The sequence below is a fragment of the Dermacentor variabilis genome, chromosome 1, assembly GCF_050947875.1.
Source record: "Dermacentor variabilis isolate Ectoservices chromosome 1, ASM5094787v1, whole genome shotgun sequence".
Taxonomy (NCBI): domain Eukaryota; kingdom Metazoa; phylum Arthropoda; class Arachnida; order Ixodida; family Ixodidae; genus Dermacentor; species Dermacentor variabilis.
In genome coordinates, this window is record NC_134568.1 from 65292130 (window position 1) to 65309157 (window position 17028).

The 17028-nt window shown below is 47.4% G+C and overlaps 1 protein-coding gene across 1 annotated transcript in view; it reads right to left on the bottom strand.

Annotated features, from left to right (window-relative positions):
• LOC142571404 (retinol dehydrogenase 12-like) overlaps positions 1 to 11592 on the bottom strand; it is a 48778-nt gene extending 37186 nt beyond the window's left edge. The window contains exons 1-3 of the mRNA XM_075679728.1: positions 11535 to 11592; positions 5788 to 6016; positions 4499 to 4738 (exon numbers count right to left, since the gene is read on the bottom strand). Of these exons, the coding sequence (XP_075535843.1) occupies positions 4499 to 4738; positions 5788 to 6010 (463 nt within the window). The 5' untranslated portion in view covers positions 6011 to 6016; positions 11535 to 11592. The remainder of the gene's footprint in view (positions 1 to 4498; positions 4739 to 5787; positions 6017 to 11534) is intronic.
• Positions 11593 to 17028: the final 5436 nt, after the last annotated feature.

The window sequence follows — 17028 nt, forward strand, 5'->3', positions numbered from 1 at the left end:
CGCTTTCTCATCGCATCTTCCCTATTAAAAAAAAATTCTAAACGTATTTTCTGAACCACCCCGCTAAGCTTAACTACATTATTATGCTATACAACTGCGTCTTTTGGCTTTTGGCGTTTTGGCCACAGCTCCGACCTTTCACTACCGTTTGCATCCCTAAAACAAGATTACCTTTTCGCAAGCTTTCTGTACGAATAGTTCATGTCCATCGCTATGATGGCCGTTGTTTGGCAGACTTTTTCAAGCACCGCTACGGTGTTCTATGGACGCGTAAACATAGACAAACATGCTGTGTTTTCCAAGTTCAGCGTGGCTTTGCGAGGTTCTTGCGTGAAACTGAGGCGCTTTGGAAGATAATATGCTTTTTGGACATTTGTCCGATTGTATTTTTGGGCTTCTGTATATAAGAACTTTTTGCATATAGTTTCTAGAAAACGCCATATTTTTGTCATTCTTAGAAGCAAATTACACACCGAAATATAATAATGTTGTGCCTAAATAATATTACAATAAAAAGACATGTCTATCAACTATAATAATGTAAGTTCTACGGCAACGGGGCACATACTCGATTCCTGGGAATTTTTGCTCCCACCTAGTTTGGCGCCGCCAGAGAAATAAATGATATCGAACCCACGCACTGTGGGAATCAATGTAAGCGAAGCTTTCTGTGCTGTTTGCTTTGATTGACGATAATTAGCAGTGATGTTGACGGCGAGTGTTGCATTTCTTCAACGTCTAGTCCAACGCAATAGTGGTGAGTTGATGTTAAACATTACCTTGCGTGCACCACTGCTGTTTGTCTGCAGAACACACCGGGGGAGGTGTTTGCTTGAGGCATTGTTGTGCGCCATAATTCATAACGTATGAGTGGGTTGAGCATTGTCATTTTCTCACGTGGCTCGTCGCCTCGTCGCAGAAGTATTAAGCTTTAATTGAATTATGAGGTTGTACGTGCCAAAAGCAAAACCGGATTATGAGGCCGGCCGTAGTCGCGCACTCCGGATTAATTTTGGCACTGGGATGTTCGTTAACATGTCCCACTTCTATGTGCACGAGCGTTTTCTATTTCGCCCCCGTCGAAATGCGGCTTCAGCGGTCGGGATCAAACCCGTGAACTCGAGCAATGCAACAGCCGCAAAGCTACCGCGGCGGGTACTAAAGTGCTGATTTGACGTGTGACCGCTTCCGTATAGTGTCGCCTAGACCCTACGATGCGCTTTAATGCGGCTCTGCTTCTGCACGCCCTGCGTAAGCTGTCCCCTTGGCAAATGTGCATGGTGTTCGTTTTTCAGAAACACCAGAAACGTACCGTACCGCGCCTTGAACTTAAGTTTATCCCGTTTGGCCGCAACCGCTGTCATGTCCTCATGTCACCTTTTCTCTATCCTCCCTCCGCCCCCCCCCTCACCCCCTGTATGTGAACTGCGAGGGAAGCATGACAAGGCTGTTATTCAGTTGTTTCGCGTCTGCGTCGGTTCTACGCGTTCTCTGCCTTCTCGCTATCATTCTAACTAGTTTCCCTCTGGACTTGCAAACTTAATAAGAGGTACAAAATGAAGATTGTACAGGTCTACGCCCCTACATCCAGTCATGATGACCAGGAAGTCGAAAGCTTCTATGAAGACGTGGAATCGGCGATGGGCACAGTGAAAACTAAATACACTATACTAATGGGCGACTTTAATGCCAAGGTAGGCAAGAAGCAGGCTGGAGACAAGGCAGTGGGTGAATATGGCATAGGCACTAGGAATAGCAGGGGAGAGTTATTAGTAGAGTTTGCGGAACAGAATAATATGAGGATAATGAACACCTTCTTCCGCAAGCGAGATAGCCGAAAGTGGACGTGGAGGAGCCCGAACGGCGAGACTAGAAATGAAATAGACTTCATACTCTGCGCTAACCCTGGCATCATACAAGATGTGGACGTGCTCGGCAAGGTGCGCTGCAGTGACCACAGGATGGTAAGAACTCGAATTAGCCTAGACTTGAGGAGGGAACGGAAGAAATTGGTACACAAGAAGCCAATCAATGAGTTAGCGGTAAGAGGGAAACTAGAGGAATTCCGGATCAAGCTACAGAACAGGTACTCAGCTTTAACTCAGGAAGAGGACCTTAGTGTTGCAGCAATGCACGACAATCTCATGGGCATCATTAAGGAGTGTGCAATAGAAGTCGGTGGTAACTCCGTTAGACAGGATACCAGCAAACTATCGCAGGAGACGAAAGATCTGATCAAGAAACGCCAATGTATGAAAGCATCTAACCCTACAGCTAGAATAGAACTTGCAGAACTTTCGAAGTTAATCAACAAGCGTAAGACAGCGGACATCAGAAACTATAATATGGATAGAATTGAACAGGCTCTCAGGAACGGAGGAAGCCTAAAAACAGTGAAGAAGAAACTAGGAATAGGCAAGAATCAGACGTGTGCGTTAAGAGACAAAGCCGGCAATATCGTTACCAATATGGATGAGATAGTTCAAGTGGCTGAGGAGTTCTATAGAGATTTATACAGTACCAGTGGTACCCACGACGATAGTGGAAGAGAGAATAGCCTAGAGGAATTCGAAATCCCACAGGCAACGCCAGACGAAGTAAAGAAAGCCTTAGGAGCTATGCAAAGGGGGAAGGCGGCTGGGGAGGATCAGGTAACAGCAGATTTGTTGAAGGATGGTGGACAGATTGTTCTAGAGAAACTGGCCACCCTGTATACGCAATGCCTCATGACCTCGAGCGTACCGCAATCTTGGAAGAACGCTAACATAATCCTAATACATAAGAAAGGGGACGCCAAAGACTTGAAAAATTATAGACCGATCAGCTTACTGTCCGTTGCCTACAAAGTATTTACTAAGGTAATTGCAAATAGAATCAGGAACACCTTAGACTTCTGTCAACCAAAGGACCAGGCAGGATTCCGCAAAGGCTACTCAACAATAGACCATATTCACACTATCAATCAAGTGATAGAGAAATGTGCAGAATATAACCAACCCTTATATATAGCTTTCATTGATTACGAGAAAGCGTTTGATTCAGTCGAAACCTCAGCAGTCATGGAGGCATTACGGAATCAGGGTGTAGATGAGCCATATGTAAAAATACTGGAAGATATCTATAGCGGCTCCACAGCCACCGTAGTCCTCCATAAAGCAAGCAACAAAATCCCAATACAGAAAGGCGTCAGGCAGGGAGATACGATATCTCCAATGCTATTCACAGCGTGTTTACAGGAGGTATTCAGAGACCTGGATTGGGAAGAATTGGGGATAAAAGTTAATGGAGAATACCTTAGTAACTTGCGATTCGCTGATGATATTGCCTTGCTTAGTAACTCAGGGGACCAATTGCAATGCATGCTCACTGACCTGGAGAGGCAAAGCAGAAGAGTGGGTCTAAAAATTAATCTGCAGAAAACTAAAGTAATGCTTAACAGTCTCGGGAGAGAACAGCAATTTACAATAGGCAGCGAGGCACTGGAAGTCGTAAGGGAATACATCTACTTAGGGCAGGTAGTGACGGCGGATCCGGATCATGAGACGGAAATAATCAGAAGAATAAGAATGGGCTGGGGTGCGTTTGGCAGGCATTCCCAAATCATGAACAGCAGGTTGCCATTATCCCCCAAGAGAAAAGTATATAATAGCTGTGTCTTACCAGTACTCACCTACGGGGCAGAAACCTGGAGGCTTACTAAAAGGGTTCTACTCAAATTGAGGACGACACAACGAGCTATGGAAAGAAGAATGATAGGTGTAACGTTAAGGGATAAGAAAAGAGCAGATTGGGTGAGGGAACAAACGCGAGTTAATGACATCTTAGTTGAAATCAAGAAAAAGAAATGGGCATGGGCAGGACATGTAATGAGGAGGGAAGATAACCGATGGTCATTAAGGGTTACGGACTGGATCCCAAGGGAAGGGAAGCGTAGCAGGGGGCGGCAGAAAGTTAGGTGGGCGGATGAGATTAAGAAGTTTGCAGGGACGGCATGGGCACAATTAGTACATGACCGGGGTTGTTGGAGAAGCATGGGAGAGGCCTTTGCCCTGCAGTGGGCGTAACCAGGCTGATGATGATGATGATGATGATGATGAGAAACGTAAGCGGCTGCAATTCCTGCAATGCTTTTGCGGTGGGTCACGGATAATTACGGCTGTCAAGAGGCTAATGTGTTGACGCCCAGGGAGCTCCAGAGGGCATTGTGCACATTCGATGCGGTGCAAAGGTCCAAACGAGCTATCCTCTATATTTTTTTTTGATAACATCGGAGATGGTCGAGCGTACGGCCGCGACAGCTGACGTGAATAACCCAATTAAAAGCCGCGTATGCGTCCGCGGTCGCAAACTTCTCGGTCAGACTCAGTGTATGAACAATACAAAATCAAAAGCAGCGACCAAACGCTTTGCGGGGACCTCTGCGGTCTATGTCCCTTTCGGTTGCCCATTCGACGGGGGCGAGTCCAGTGTCTCTGCCTTGTTTGATTAGTAAGCGCACCTGGGAAAATTCCGGCATTGTTGATGAGTACGTCGAGCCGCCGCTCATTGCGAACGATATCATCGGCAAACTGGCGCACCGACTTGAGCGAGCACAGGTCGAGCTGGCGCACGACGACGGAGCAGCCGGTCTCCACCAGGATGTCCTCGGCTGCCCGCTGACCTTTGGCCGGGCTGCGGCAAGCCAGGATGACGCGGGCGCCTTGCCGCGCGAGTTCCTTGGCAGTCTCTTTGCCGATCCCTGGAAGTGGGCGATACGCTTGACCGCCGGGCTATGCACTACACACTACAGTGGTACAAGGCATCAAGAGAGATTAAACGGAAACAGAGTCCGGCCTCTTAAAGAAGTCACGCGCAACGCACCATGTGCTTTGAATACGGGAGCTGCCGGAAATGTTTAAAACCCAGCTTTAGCAAAATTACCAGCACAAGACACTGCTCCTATAACGCAGACAATAGAGTTTCGTTCCAAGGCTTTTTTGACGTACAAGAGAGCGCCACAGTAGGAGGGTGCTGTCACAATTATCACCTGATAATAGATATACCAGACTGACTGCGGTTCACGCACAACATGGACAGCTATCGGTCAGGGACGGGAGATTAAATTTTCGGTACAGAATTTTTCCAGCCTCTTTTTTTTTTTCACTTGGACCAACTCACCAAAACCATATGTATATTTCAAGACGAAATAAACGTTTTTATTAGTATCGTTATTCACGGCACGTCGCCGCCGGTTACATACATAACAGTTCCTCCTACCTTAACGTGACACCTCGAACTTCCAATCAAAGTCAGCCTTTCCCTCAAGTTTCTCGTATTCGATCCTTAATCCACGCTGATCTGTGTAGGCCGTTTAGCGCTGCACATATCGTTTTTCACACCATCGCTAGTGGCTCTCCGCCTATGTCTCTCTTTCAAACTAGTATAGGCTATATAAAGCGCAGTCTTGAACTATTCTAGCAAAGGGTTACAGCGAAGCGCATCGTATTCCAGTATTTCCCGTCTTTCCAGCGGTAATAATGAGTGCATGCAGAGTCACTCGTAAACCAGTGGTATTCGGGATAGAACTTCCCGCAGTATACATATAGTAAGTATAGACGGTAATACAAAGGGAATTACCCGCTGTGAACAAAAATTTTAGGAGGTATTTTATGTTACACAACGCGTTCATTGAATGCAGTAAACTTCATTGCAGACAAAGGTACAATAATCCTTTGCACATGAGCCCCATTGGCTACAAGAACTAGAACAATCCCAATCGAAGCATCAATAAGTTTACCCCCGACTCACCTGCATTGCCTCCTGTAACTATGACTATCTTGCCATCCATCCGAGTAATGCCATGGTAAATGCCCTTGGTCCAGCGCAGGTACAACTTAGTGCCCGCAAGCGTAGCGACGATCACCAAGACCACCTTGAATCCATAACTACATAACGCCACCACGATGGAAGCAATGAATCCCAGTGAAAGGAACCAGGCGTCGGAATCTATGACTGCCTCGTTTGTGCCCATAGTCTTCTGCAAAATTGAATCGTGGCAGAGAGATAAAAGAAAAACGACGTGTTAGTTTTCTCGTACTCAGTGGTTGGTGACCATTATGGAAGACTCGCCAACAAGCGGGTTAGTCGGTAGGTTTGGTTGTTCCTCAATACTTCAATAGGGGCATTACGCGTTGCCCCTACTTTTACACGCAGTACTCACACCAAGGATGTGTTATTGGCAGATCGACAAGTTATGTTGGTAATGTGCTCATTTATGGGCGTTATTCGTCTCCCTTTAAACAAATCTACCCACACTCTACCCAATCTACAAACACTCTACGTCGCCTCAAAGTGCCGTGCAAGTAGTTGGTATACGCGGACAGCAGCAGGTATCTCACGGGTAGAGGAATGCTCCTTTGGCTACAGTCATTTCTTGTACACAACATAGGCGTCACAAAACGACTCAACACAGAAGATGGCGCACTTCCTACGAACTGATTTCCTAGGTGAACAACTACAGCACTACGACACAGTACAACACTACAACTACAACACAGTATAATTTTTTTAAAGAGAACCTTGCTTTACCTTCTCTCCCCAATTTGCGGATGCTAGCAGCTGGCCGCTGCTGTCTTGTCAGCTTTACTTGTTTGGTCACTGGGTATTATGTGCAAGTTGGTAGGTTTCCGAATAGACAACTTGAGTCGCTGGGTATGCGCCACTCGGTATTCCCAATAGACAGCGTCGGCCACTGCGTATGTGCGTTATTTATGTGCCACTAAGTCGATCCCTCAACAGACAAATAGAATCTGCGAGAAGTGAAGAAGTCGGAAACAAAGGTCCAGTATGGAAATAAAGGTTGAAGTATCGAAGCTTTTGTTAATTTTAGTAATATTGTAACTAAGCCGTATATATACGGCGTGGTGCTGAAGACGCAGCTCATTGTTAACAAAGAAGGTTTGGCGGGAAGAACGCGCCGTTGGTTCGACATCCATCTTGTCTGTGCAGCGTGGCCGGAGCTTGTAAACAATCTGTAGATACATTTTTTTTACGTAATTGCTTCACTAATTTGTCGCCGTGGATTTTTTGTGAAGGTTCGGGGCAGCCCCATAATATCACGGAGCGGTCGTCGCCTCGGTATTAACATCGTGACATATGTTACAACAGAATTGCTTGTTGGCCTAGTTGGTGCTTGCTAAAAGACATGTTTAAAAGACATGGTGCGCAAGACTGTGTCAAGGAACATGGCGCGTCCTACGGGAAATGCGCCACGGGGGTGGTGTGAGAAATTCTCCTTGAGTGCGGCAAGTCCTGCATAGGGCAGACTGGACGCTGCATAAATGAATTAGCCAGGGAACACGAACTAAATCTAATGAAAGATGGCGTGACACATTGGCCAGCACACTGCAAAGCCTGCATGTGCAAACCACGTTTTTCTGAGATTAAGATTCTTGGCAAAAGCAGAAATAAAACAGCACGTGAGCTAATGGAAGCTTAGCATATAAGAAAGAAAGGTTCAAGTTGCATTAGCGTTACATCTATCTTGCTCTACAAATCGGAAACGAGATTGTTTGACCGCTGGATAATGTAAGTTCGTGAACAGCCTGCGCATGCGTTTAGACAAGCCGCCCGTGTTGTCTTCTATGTGCCTTCCTTTTGTATGTGTTTTAACTTGCGGCAAAAAACATGTCTTTCAACATCGTGCAGGAAGAGGTGGGGCCAGCGCTGACAAGCGCAACCGTTCGTCTGGCGTATATCCGAAAGATCCAAGAAAGTTCTGTGACACCAATAGCGTCGACGTGGAATAAGCACACGGGTGTTTTCGCATTTCGCCCCCATAAGATGAGCTTTACAGACCGGGACGGATGTACGCCGGGGCTCTATAACGTAGAACTATTCCAATCTGTTTTTATACCAATCTCCTGACGTCAAATTTACATAACCACTGACGCAAGCATCGGGCGGTAACCCACAGCGTTTTTTAAAGCCCAATCGAACGCTCTCCTCTTTTATGAGAGTCACAAAACGAATAGCATTGCCTACATTGCGCAGATTTTCTTATAGAATTGACTGACAAGAGGCGACGAGCATGCTCAAATGGAGAGGGATTCGATGGGGCCGAGCCAGAATGGTGAAAGTAGATAACCAGCTGAAGAGGATGGTGCCGGCGTCTGGGATTGATCCGCTTCCCTTTACTTAGCTTGCGCTGGATGGTCGAAAATCGCGGCGGCGTGCAACGGAACGTTAAAAATGCCGCCAGAACGGATCCTCAGCAAAGCAGAGTTGGCAGAGTGACGGCGTATACGTGCCGAAGGGGCCCGATAACGTTATAGCGCCACGGAAAAATGTTTTGTTATATATATTGTGAGCATTATTCTTACGCTTCATATTCTCACCTGTAAATACTCATCATCACCGTTTTGGGGCCTGATGGTGGGGCTCTCACTCGAGAGAATAAAGAAGAGACTGGCTGCCTAAACCATTGTTTCATTTCTTTACGTTAAGTTATTTTATCAAAATTCTTAACAATATTTTCATTGCAAGTCTAAATTACAGTTCTATCGTCCCATGCTCCACTATTCAAATCTAGTTTCTCTATACTTTTAACCTTACGGAAAACCGCCTGCTTCTTGGCCAATCCCCCATAGTGGGTACGCGCCACTGTCTGAGACACAAGACAAGACAACCTCGTCTCACAAGTGGTGGAGTGTGCTGTCCAGTCCATTCGTCCTCTCGCTCTCTCTCCAGCTTCACCTAGGCTACATCCCTGAATCTCCACTCGGGTCGCCGCCTCTACCAGTTGCACTCAACCATGTCGCATGACCAGCAGACCAATACCACGACATCCACCTTGCCTGCTGCTGCGGGAACCCCTTCTTGGACAGTCACCACCCCTGAGAAGGATCCACCGGTGTTTGCTGGGCTTTCAGGTGACGACGTTAAAGACTGGTTGGAGCTATACGAGCGCGTGAGTGACTTTAACCAGTGGAACGAATCAGCAAAACTTGCTCACGTCGCCTTCCACCTAACGGGCGTTGCGAAAACTTGGTTTTACCACCACGAGCTCGATTTTGTCAACTGGAGCATCTTTAAACACCACCTACGCCAGATTTTTGCGAGCTCGTCTGTCCGCTCCGATATCGCCAAGAAGAAGCTTGCTGAGCGTGTTCAGCACTCGGGCGAGTCTTACACTTCGTACATAGATGACGTTCTCGCCCTCTGCCGCCGCGTGAAGACCTCGATGGCAGAGAGTGACCGTGTACGCCACCTGCTCAAGGGTATTGGGACTGTGGCATTCAATGCTCTTGTAGTGCTGAATCTCACTACCGTCGCAGACATCAGTACGTGTCAGCGTCTCGGTGAGCTTCATATGCACCGTTTGCACCCTGTCACATCTGATTTCAAGGCGTCCAACGACAGCGAGCTACGTGCCTTGATTCGCTCCATCATCCGTGAGGAACTGCAATCCCAAGCTTCGTCAAACCCTCCTGAGGTCCATCTGACACCTCCTGGTGGCGGCCTACACCATATCGTGAAAGAAGAGATTGCTGCCGTGATCTGCCCGCAAGTCCCGAGCCCGCGCGCCATCCCTACGCCAACTTACGCTCAGGTTGCCTCTATAGTGCCACCTTCCCAGCAGCCATCACAACAGGCACCTGCACCACACGTGTCCCTGAATGCTATCACTACAAGACCACCACCTGTTCTGTCTTACAACGCATGGAGCCCACCTCGACCAGTTTGTTACTACTGCGGCATCCGCGGCCACATTTCAAGGTTTTCCCGATGCTTCAGCAAGATGAAAAACGTGGCTATGACGGGTTTGAAAGGGATGAGTTTTCTGGCCCTGGTACCACAACATCGGCGTTCTTACTACGATTATTATCCACGACGTTCCCTATCTCCACAGGACTTCAACACTGCCGGTTCATTGCGTTTCCCGCGTCGTCGCTCTCAATCACCGATGCGGCGCTCCTCTTCCCCTCTACGACCGGCTACTTCGTCCTCCGATCACCGCCCGGAAAACTAAATGATGCAGCTTCAGGAGGGAAAGCTGCATCCTTTGGACAACGTGAAACTCCTCCGGAGCGCCCGTCAAACGTACTTTTGGTGTGTATTGAAGGTATGCGAATCGAAGCCTAGGTTGACGCAGGTGCATCGCTTTCCGTTATTAGCACTGACTTCTGTTCTCGATTGCGAAAAGTGAAGGCACCGTATAATGGCCCTCCCCTTCGCTGTGCTAATGCAGTTCTTGTTCAGCCCTCCGGCGTTTGCACTGAGCTTGTTTTTATTGATGGCATCCTTCACCACATTCAGTTCGTCGTGCTGTCTTCCTGTACCTACGCGATGATTTTGGGGTGGGACTTCTTGTCCTCCGCCTCAGCTTTCATCTCTTGCCGTCAGCGAACTATTCGTATGACGGACGCTGAATCTTCGTCCGCTGTCGATGCTCATGGCCTACGTTTCGTCACGTCTACCGACTGTTTCATTCCCGTGGGTGGTGAACATATTCTCACACTGACTTCCGACACTATTTTCTTAATGATGTGTTCCTTGCGCCGAGCGGTCGCTGCATTTCTGGTGGGCTTAGCCTTACTCCTAGCCTGGTGCGCTTTCAGAATGGTAGAGCGTTCGTCGCTGTTAGTAACCCTACTTCTTCACCAGTTGTGCTCTTCCAGGGCACTACTGTGACTTGCTTTACTGACACCGAACCTCTTTCGCTGGTACCGCTTCATACCGAATCACCACCGTTGTCTACCAAAACTGATTATCATACTGCTGCCGCTGCTTTAACGGCCGCGATAAATCCCGATCTGACCGCTGCGCAGAAAAAACACCTTTTGGCGCTCTTGCAAAAACACAGCGCCTTATTTGACGTTCACTCCAAGCTTCTGGGGCGCACTTCCGTCGCAGTACATCGCATCGAAACCGAAGCCAGTTCGATTGTACGCCGCCGCCCGTATCGCGTGTCTTCCGCAGAACGGAAAATCATTGATAACGTTGATGACATGCTCAAAAGAGGCATCATTCGGCCATCGTCCAGTTCTTTGTCGTCTCCTGTTGTGCGGGTTCGCAAGAAAGACGGCTCTGTACGATTTTGCGTCAATTATCGAGCCCTTAATAAGATCACGCGCAAATACGTATATCCGATCACAAGAACCGACGATGCCATTGACTCCCTCCAGGGTGCAGAATATTTTTCTAGTCTAGACCTCCGATACGGGTACTGGCAAATCCCCATGCACGAAGTGGACAAGGACAAAACAGCCTTTGCAACACCAGACGGACTTTACGAGTTCAACGTCATGCCCTTCGGTTTATGTAATGCTCCTGCAACATTTGAACGCATGATCGACACAGTTTTACGCGGCCTTAAGTGGAAGACCTGTCTGTGCTATTTAGATGACATCGTTATTTTTTTTACAACTTTTCGTCAGCACCTTGAGCGTTTGGACGAAGTTTTCAGATTCATTTCCAATGCTGCATGGACTCCAACTCAACACAAAGGAATGCCATTTTGCCAGAAAGAACATAAAAGTGTTGGGCCACCTTACCAGCAAAGATGGCGTTCGACCAGATCCCGACAAGGTTGCTGCCGTGCTTCGCTTCCCTCGCCCTGAAAATCAAAAACAATTCAGAGGTTTCTTAGGCCTGGCATCCTACTTGCGAAGCTTTATCAATAATTTTTTTGCCATGGCGTCGCCGCTGCACAAGTTGCTCACGTCGGGCACTGCCTTCCCTTGGACAGACGAATGCTAACTTTCTTTTCAAGCCCTCAAGTAAGCATTAACCACCAACCCTGTCCTCTGTCCCTTCGATGAGAACGCACCAACTTGTTTGCACACCGACGCTAGTGGCCGTGGGATCGGTGCTGTCCTTCTGCAGCGTGATACCACGTCACGAGAAAGACTTGTTGCCTATGCCAGCCGCGCATCAACGGCTGCCGAAATGAACTACTCCATCACAGAGCAAGAATGTCTCGCAGTAGTTTGGGCGATACAAAAATTTCGACCATATCTTTATGGACGCCACTTCACAGTCATAACCGACCACCACGCCTTATGCTGGTTGTCGTCAATCAAAAATTTGTCTGGACGCCTTGGTCACTGGGTGGTCCGCTTACAAGAGTACGATTTTGACGTTGTCTACAAGTCTGGGAAAAACCATCAAGATGCCGACGCTCTCTCTCGCTGCCCGCTGCCACTATTATCTTCGAGTACATCTCTCCATTGCTCGCCACTTGATGATGAGACTAATTCGCCACTCCCGTTATTACCTCTAGCGGTTACTGACACGTTATCTTCCGATCGCGTCACTCAGCTCGCCTTGTGTCAACGTTCTGACCCCTACTGCAACAGCATTACCTAACGCCTCTACGGAACTACTTCTGCACCAAATGCCAGATTACGTCGACAATTGCGACTATTTAAGCTCGACAAAGACGTGCTGCACCGCTACATTTACAACTCCGACGGACACCGCTGGGTACCTGTTCTTCCACGTTCGATGCGCACACAAGTCCTGGAAGCCTTTCACTACGACCCATCTGCTGGCCATTTGGGTTACCACAAAACATACCACCGCGTTAGGAGCCGTTTCTTTTGGCCAGGCATGTCTACCTTTGTGGCCAAGTACGTCGCTTCTTGCGTCCAGTGTCAATGGCGGAAACAACCGACTTCGCCTCCTGCTGGCCTTTTACAGCCTATCCCATGTCCCGAGACACCGTTTCCCATCGTTGGGATAGACCTAGTCGGCCTTCTGCCCATAACACCGGCATGGATCGTGACAACTGTTGACCAGCTCACACGTTACGCAGATACCGCTCCTCTGCGCTCTAGTTCGGCCTCCGACGTTGCCACCTTCTTTCTGGATGCCATTGTGCTGCGTCATGGTGCACCTCGTGTACTGTTAAGCGACCGCGGCAAGACTTTCGTGTCAACACAGAAGTACTCGGAGCTTGTGGCACAGTTCATAAGACAACATCCGCATATCACGCTCAAGCAAATGGCTTAACAAAGCGATTTCATCGCACACTAATAGATATGATATCAATGTATATCGGACCAAACCACGACAACTGGGACAAACTTTTACCTTTTGTGACCTTTGCTCACAACACTGCTATCCAAAGAACTACGGGGTACTCACCTTTCTACCTAGTTTACAGCCGTTCACCGACATTCACCATGGACGCCGCTTTCTTCAATCCCCCAACTAACACCTCGGGCACTATACCCGAAAAGTTCGTCTCGAGACTTGAGGAATGCCGTCAACGTGCTCGCTTCAACACAGAAGTCAGTCAGCTAGATCGCAAGCAACGTTACATCTCTCGTCGCGACGTCTCCTTTCGTCCTGGAGAGGAAGTGCTCCTTTGGACGCCCATTCGTACACCCGGTTTGTGTGAGAAGTTTGAATCCCGCTTCCTTAGACCCTACATTATTAATGAACAAACATCCCCCGTGAACTATCGCGTTACTCCCGTAGACGTTTCTTCGGAGCATCGTTATCGTGGTTCAGAGATCGTTCACGTTTCGCGCCTCAAACGATTCGTTCGGCGTTTCCCTCCTGGCTAAGTCGCGGCCCGGCTGGCCGCTCACGCGCGCGGGGAAATTTGTGTGAGCATTATTCATACGCTTCATATTCTCACCTGTACATACTCATCATCACCGTTTGGGGGCCTGTTGGTGGGGCTCTCACTCGAGAGAATAAAGAAGAGACTGGCTGCCTAAACCTCGTCTCACAATATATGCGCAAGTAAACCCATGCTCCGCGGCCGCTCCCAGTATCTATAGTGCCACAGCAATCGGTGGGCAGCCATCTTCTATGCCTTTTGGAACGGGGCAGCCTCCGACTATTCAGAAAATAATTCAGTTTTGCTCGGCATATTAAAGCGTGTTTTACGCGTACACGTCACTTAGACGCCATGAGTTTTCGTGGTTTTGTGTCGCCGCGTGACAGACAGGTGAAGTAGATGCAGCCCGAAAACGCTGGACCAATGGCAGAGTACACTGGCGAAAAAGGCACCGAATGAGAAATAATTATTTTTCTTTCGTTCGGTCTAATCATAATCAGTGCGCACACATCATATCAGATGGGGCACTTTCGCTGTTTTTCGTGGCGTCGCGTGAGAGACTGGCGTAGGGGGGGGGGGGGGGGGGGGAGAGGCGCTGAACATTTTTTGACCAATCATGGAGGGCTGATTGAAGAATTGGAATAGAAAAGTTTGAAACAACTTTACGTTATACCGCCCCAGAAGCCGAAAGATTTGATTGGCGGTCCTTTCGGATGGAAGAACGCCGCTAAGAAAGACCTAGCGACCCGCTCCCAGACATCCACGGAATCATACGCCGCTTACATTCAGGACTTACTTGCTTTGCCACAGTGCTGACAGTGACATGTCTGGTTTGGACGAGGTTGGGCATAATTTGAAAGCCATCGTTGAAGACGCTTTCAACCTGCTGTTGTGTAAGAATTCTGCGAGATTAAGCGATATTATGAAGTAGTGTCAACGCTTTGAGTAATCAAAGAGCTGCCGCGTTGCATCGTCTTCGACCGAACACTGCTGCGACATCCTTTTGCGAGTGCAGCAGAATGCAGCCACCATCGACTCCAGAAGATCTGACACGAATTGTTCGGCATGAAATTGAAGCAATGTTAGCTGCGACCCTTTCTACACGCTCCTGTGATCCCAACAGCTTGCCCGAGGTACCAGTTGTCATGCGCGCCGGTATCCTTCGGGCCAAAGGCGCAGGAACGAAATGGGCGAATTTATAGCAACTAATTAACCGTTTACGACAGCTTCGCTTCGCATAGATTCGGAAATGTGCATTGCATCATGCGTAATTCCTTTTTTAGAAAGATTTTAACCTTGTAACATCATCGCCACGAGCAAGAATTGGATTACAGCCTAATCAAGAATGAAGCGAAGAACGCATATGTTAGAGTAACTATTGCAACGTTACTGTAATCACACCCGAGTTGATATTATTCTCATCAATGCGCCATGTGTAGCACACATGCGTCTAAAGAACGCTCGAAACTCGCCGATACGAGGCCACAATACCCATAAGCAATAACAGCGTAAAGTAAAATCTTGTGCTCACCTTCTGCGGTACAAATGGCTGACAACGACCGTGACCTTGTGCGCCGCGACGCCGTGGCTCCAAAGTGAAACAGCACAAAAACCTGTCCGTACAGCCGACTTGAACGTCGCGCTTTTACTCTTCACAACTGTCCAACAACTGCGCTACACTTGGTTTAGAAACACGTCTCTTGCCAACGAATAGTGCGCGACCGAGTGCTGCGACCACTGGAACGAACGTGTCCCGAATTGAAGAAAACTCGGTGAGCGGCACATCAGAGCGATTGTCTCGCACTGTGATGAAGCAAGTGACGTTTTTTCCGTGGAACTCACGCGGCGCATCTCTTGAAACGAGCTCGTAGACTACTTCACTAGTTCACACTGCGGGTACGTGCAGACTATACGCTCCTTTTTCTTCCTGCAAGTAGCACGCAGTAATCATTGCGTTTGTAGGACCCAGAGATGGCTGAAACAGCTTACAGATGAAATATATATATATATATTCATACAAAAGAAATCTCGTTTTTTTTTGGTCTAAACTTCAGAAAATGAACGGTGCAAAAAAGTATCTGTGCGTCCTAAGAACACATACGGACGTCCTTTTTTGGCCTGTAATTCCTTTTCATTTCCATTCAACAACCTCCAATAGCTGTAATTGTTCTCTTAATCAAAATACGCATTCGGTTAAATATTTTGGCATACTCTTTGATGCTTGTATGCGCTGCAAAGCTGACCTAGCTCATGTATGTGCAATACTCCGTAGGGTTACTTGTATGCTGTATTCTGTTAACCCTTTGTGCTCTGTACAGGTTGTAGACAGATATTCAATATGTTGAGCTGTAGCGGATTAAATTTGTTATATGTTGTTTTCATTCCTGTTCAAGAGTTTAATGTTTTAAAATAGACAATGTATTAAAAACCACATCAAAATGGTTATTGTGCGGAAGTACTCGTGATGATTGCAGTAGTGCGCATATACTGTGAGTGCCAGACTTTTAATTGCTCTTTGCAGAACTCAAACAAGGCAGAAGTTCAAATGAAGGGAGAAACTTGAAGTGATTAGCACTAATCGAACAAGGAATGTCCCTTACATAATTTGTTCCGCTACTGCTCATCTTTCTTTTTGCAGGTACTGTTGTATTAAATCACACCTGGACAAAAAAAAATCTGCGGATCTAACACACATGGAGGCAAAGCTTTTATTATTATTAATTAGTGTTTTATGGCGCAAGGGCTACAACGGCCAAAGAGCGCCAGCAACGATGTTTAGTAGTGCGGTAGAATGTTATAAACATGTCAGTGAGTATAATAGGTTGCAATGCCTGTTATGTACTGCGGTGGCTGTAAAGGCCTAGGAATTAAAAACGTAAGGCTTACATTTCTTGGGAGAATTTAAGATGATTATGTCGGATTTCGGGTAGCTTAGGGAAGATGAGTTTAAAAGCGGTAAGATATATTCTTCAAAAAATTCACATCATTAAGATAACTTAACAGCCGGTCGAGGGGGAACATCGGCTCAGCCGATAGGAAAAATGCAGAATGCATAGGTAAATTGGTGCGGTAAAGTTCCGGAAAGTATTTTTTTCGCGTGGCTTCCATGCCAGGGCATTGTATAAGAACATGGATGACTGTGAGTTGATTTCCACATCTAATGCAGACCGGTGGATCAGTACCAGTTAGCAAGTATGAGTGTGTTGCATGTGTGTATCCTATCCTCAGTCTCGACATGATTACTTCCTCCTGTCTATGCCTGTGTACAGGTGTTTGGGTAATGTAGGGTTGGATGATGTGAAGTTTGTTATTATTTTCTGTGTCCCAAGCTTCTTGCCATGCGTGACGCAGTATTCCTCGAACGACAGGTTTCATATCTGTATATGGAACATAACTTACGTCTATTTGGGGCCTTAGACCTGCTAAGGCCGCATTTGCATCTGCTGCTTCATTACCAGGTATACTAGTAGCCAGGT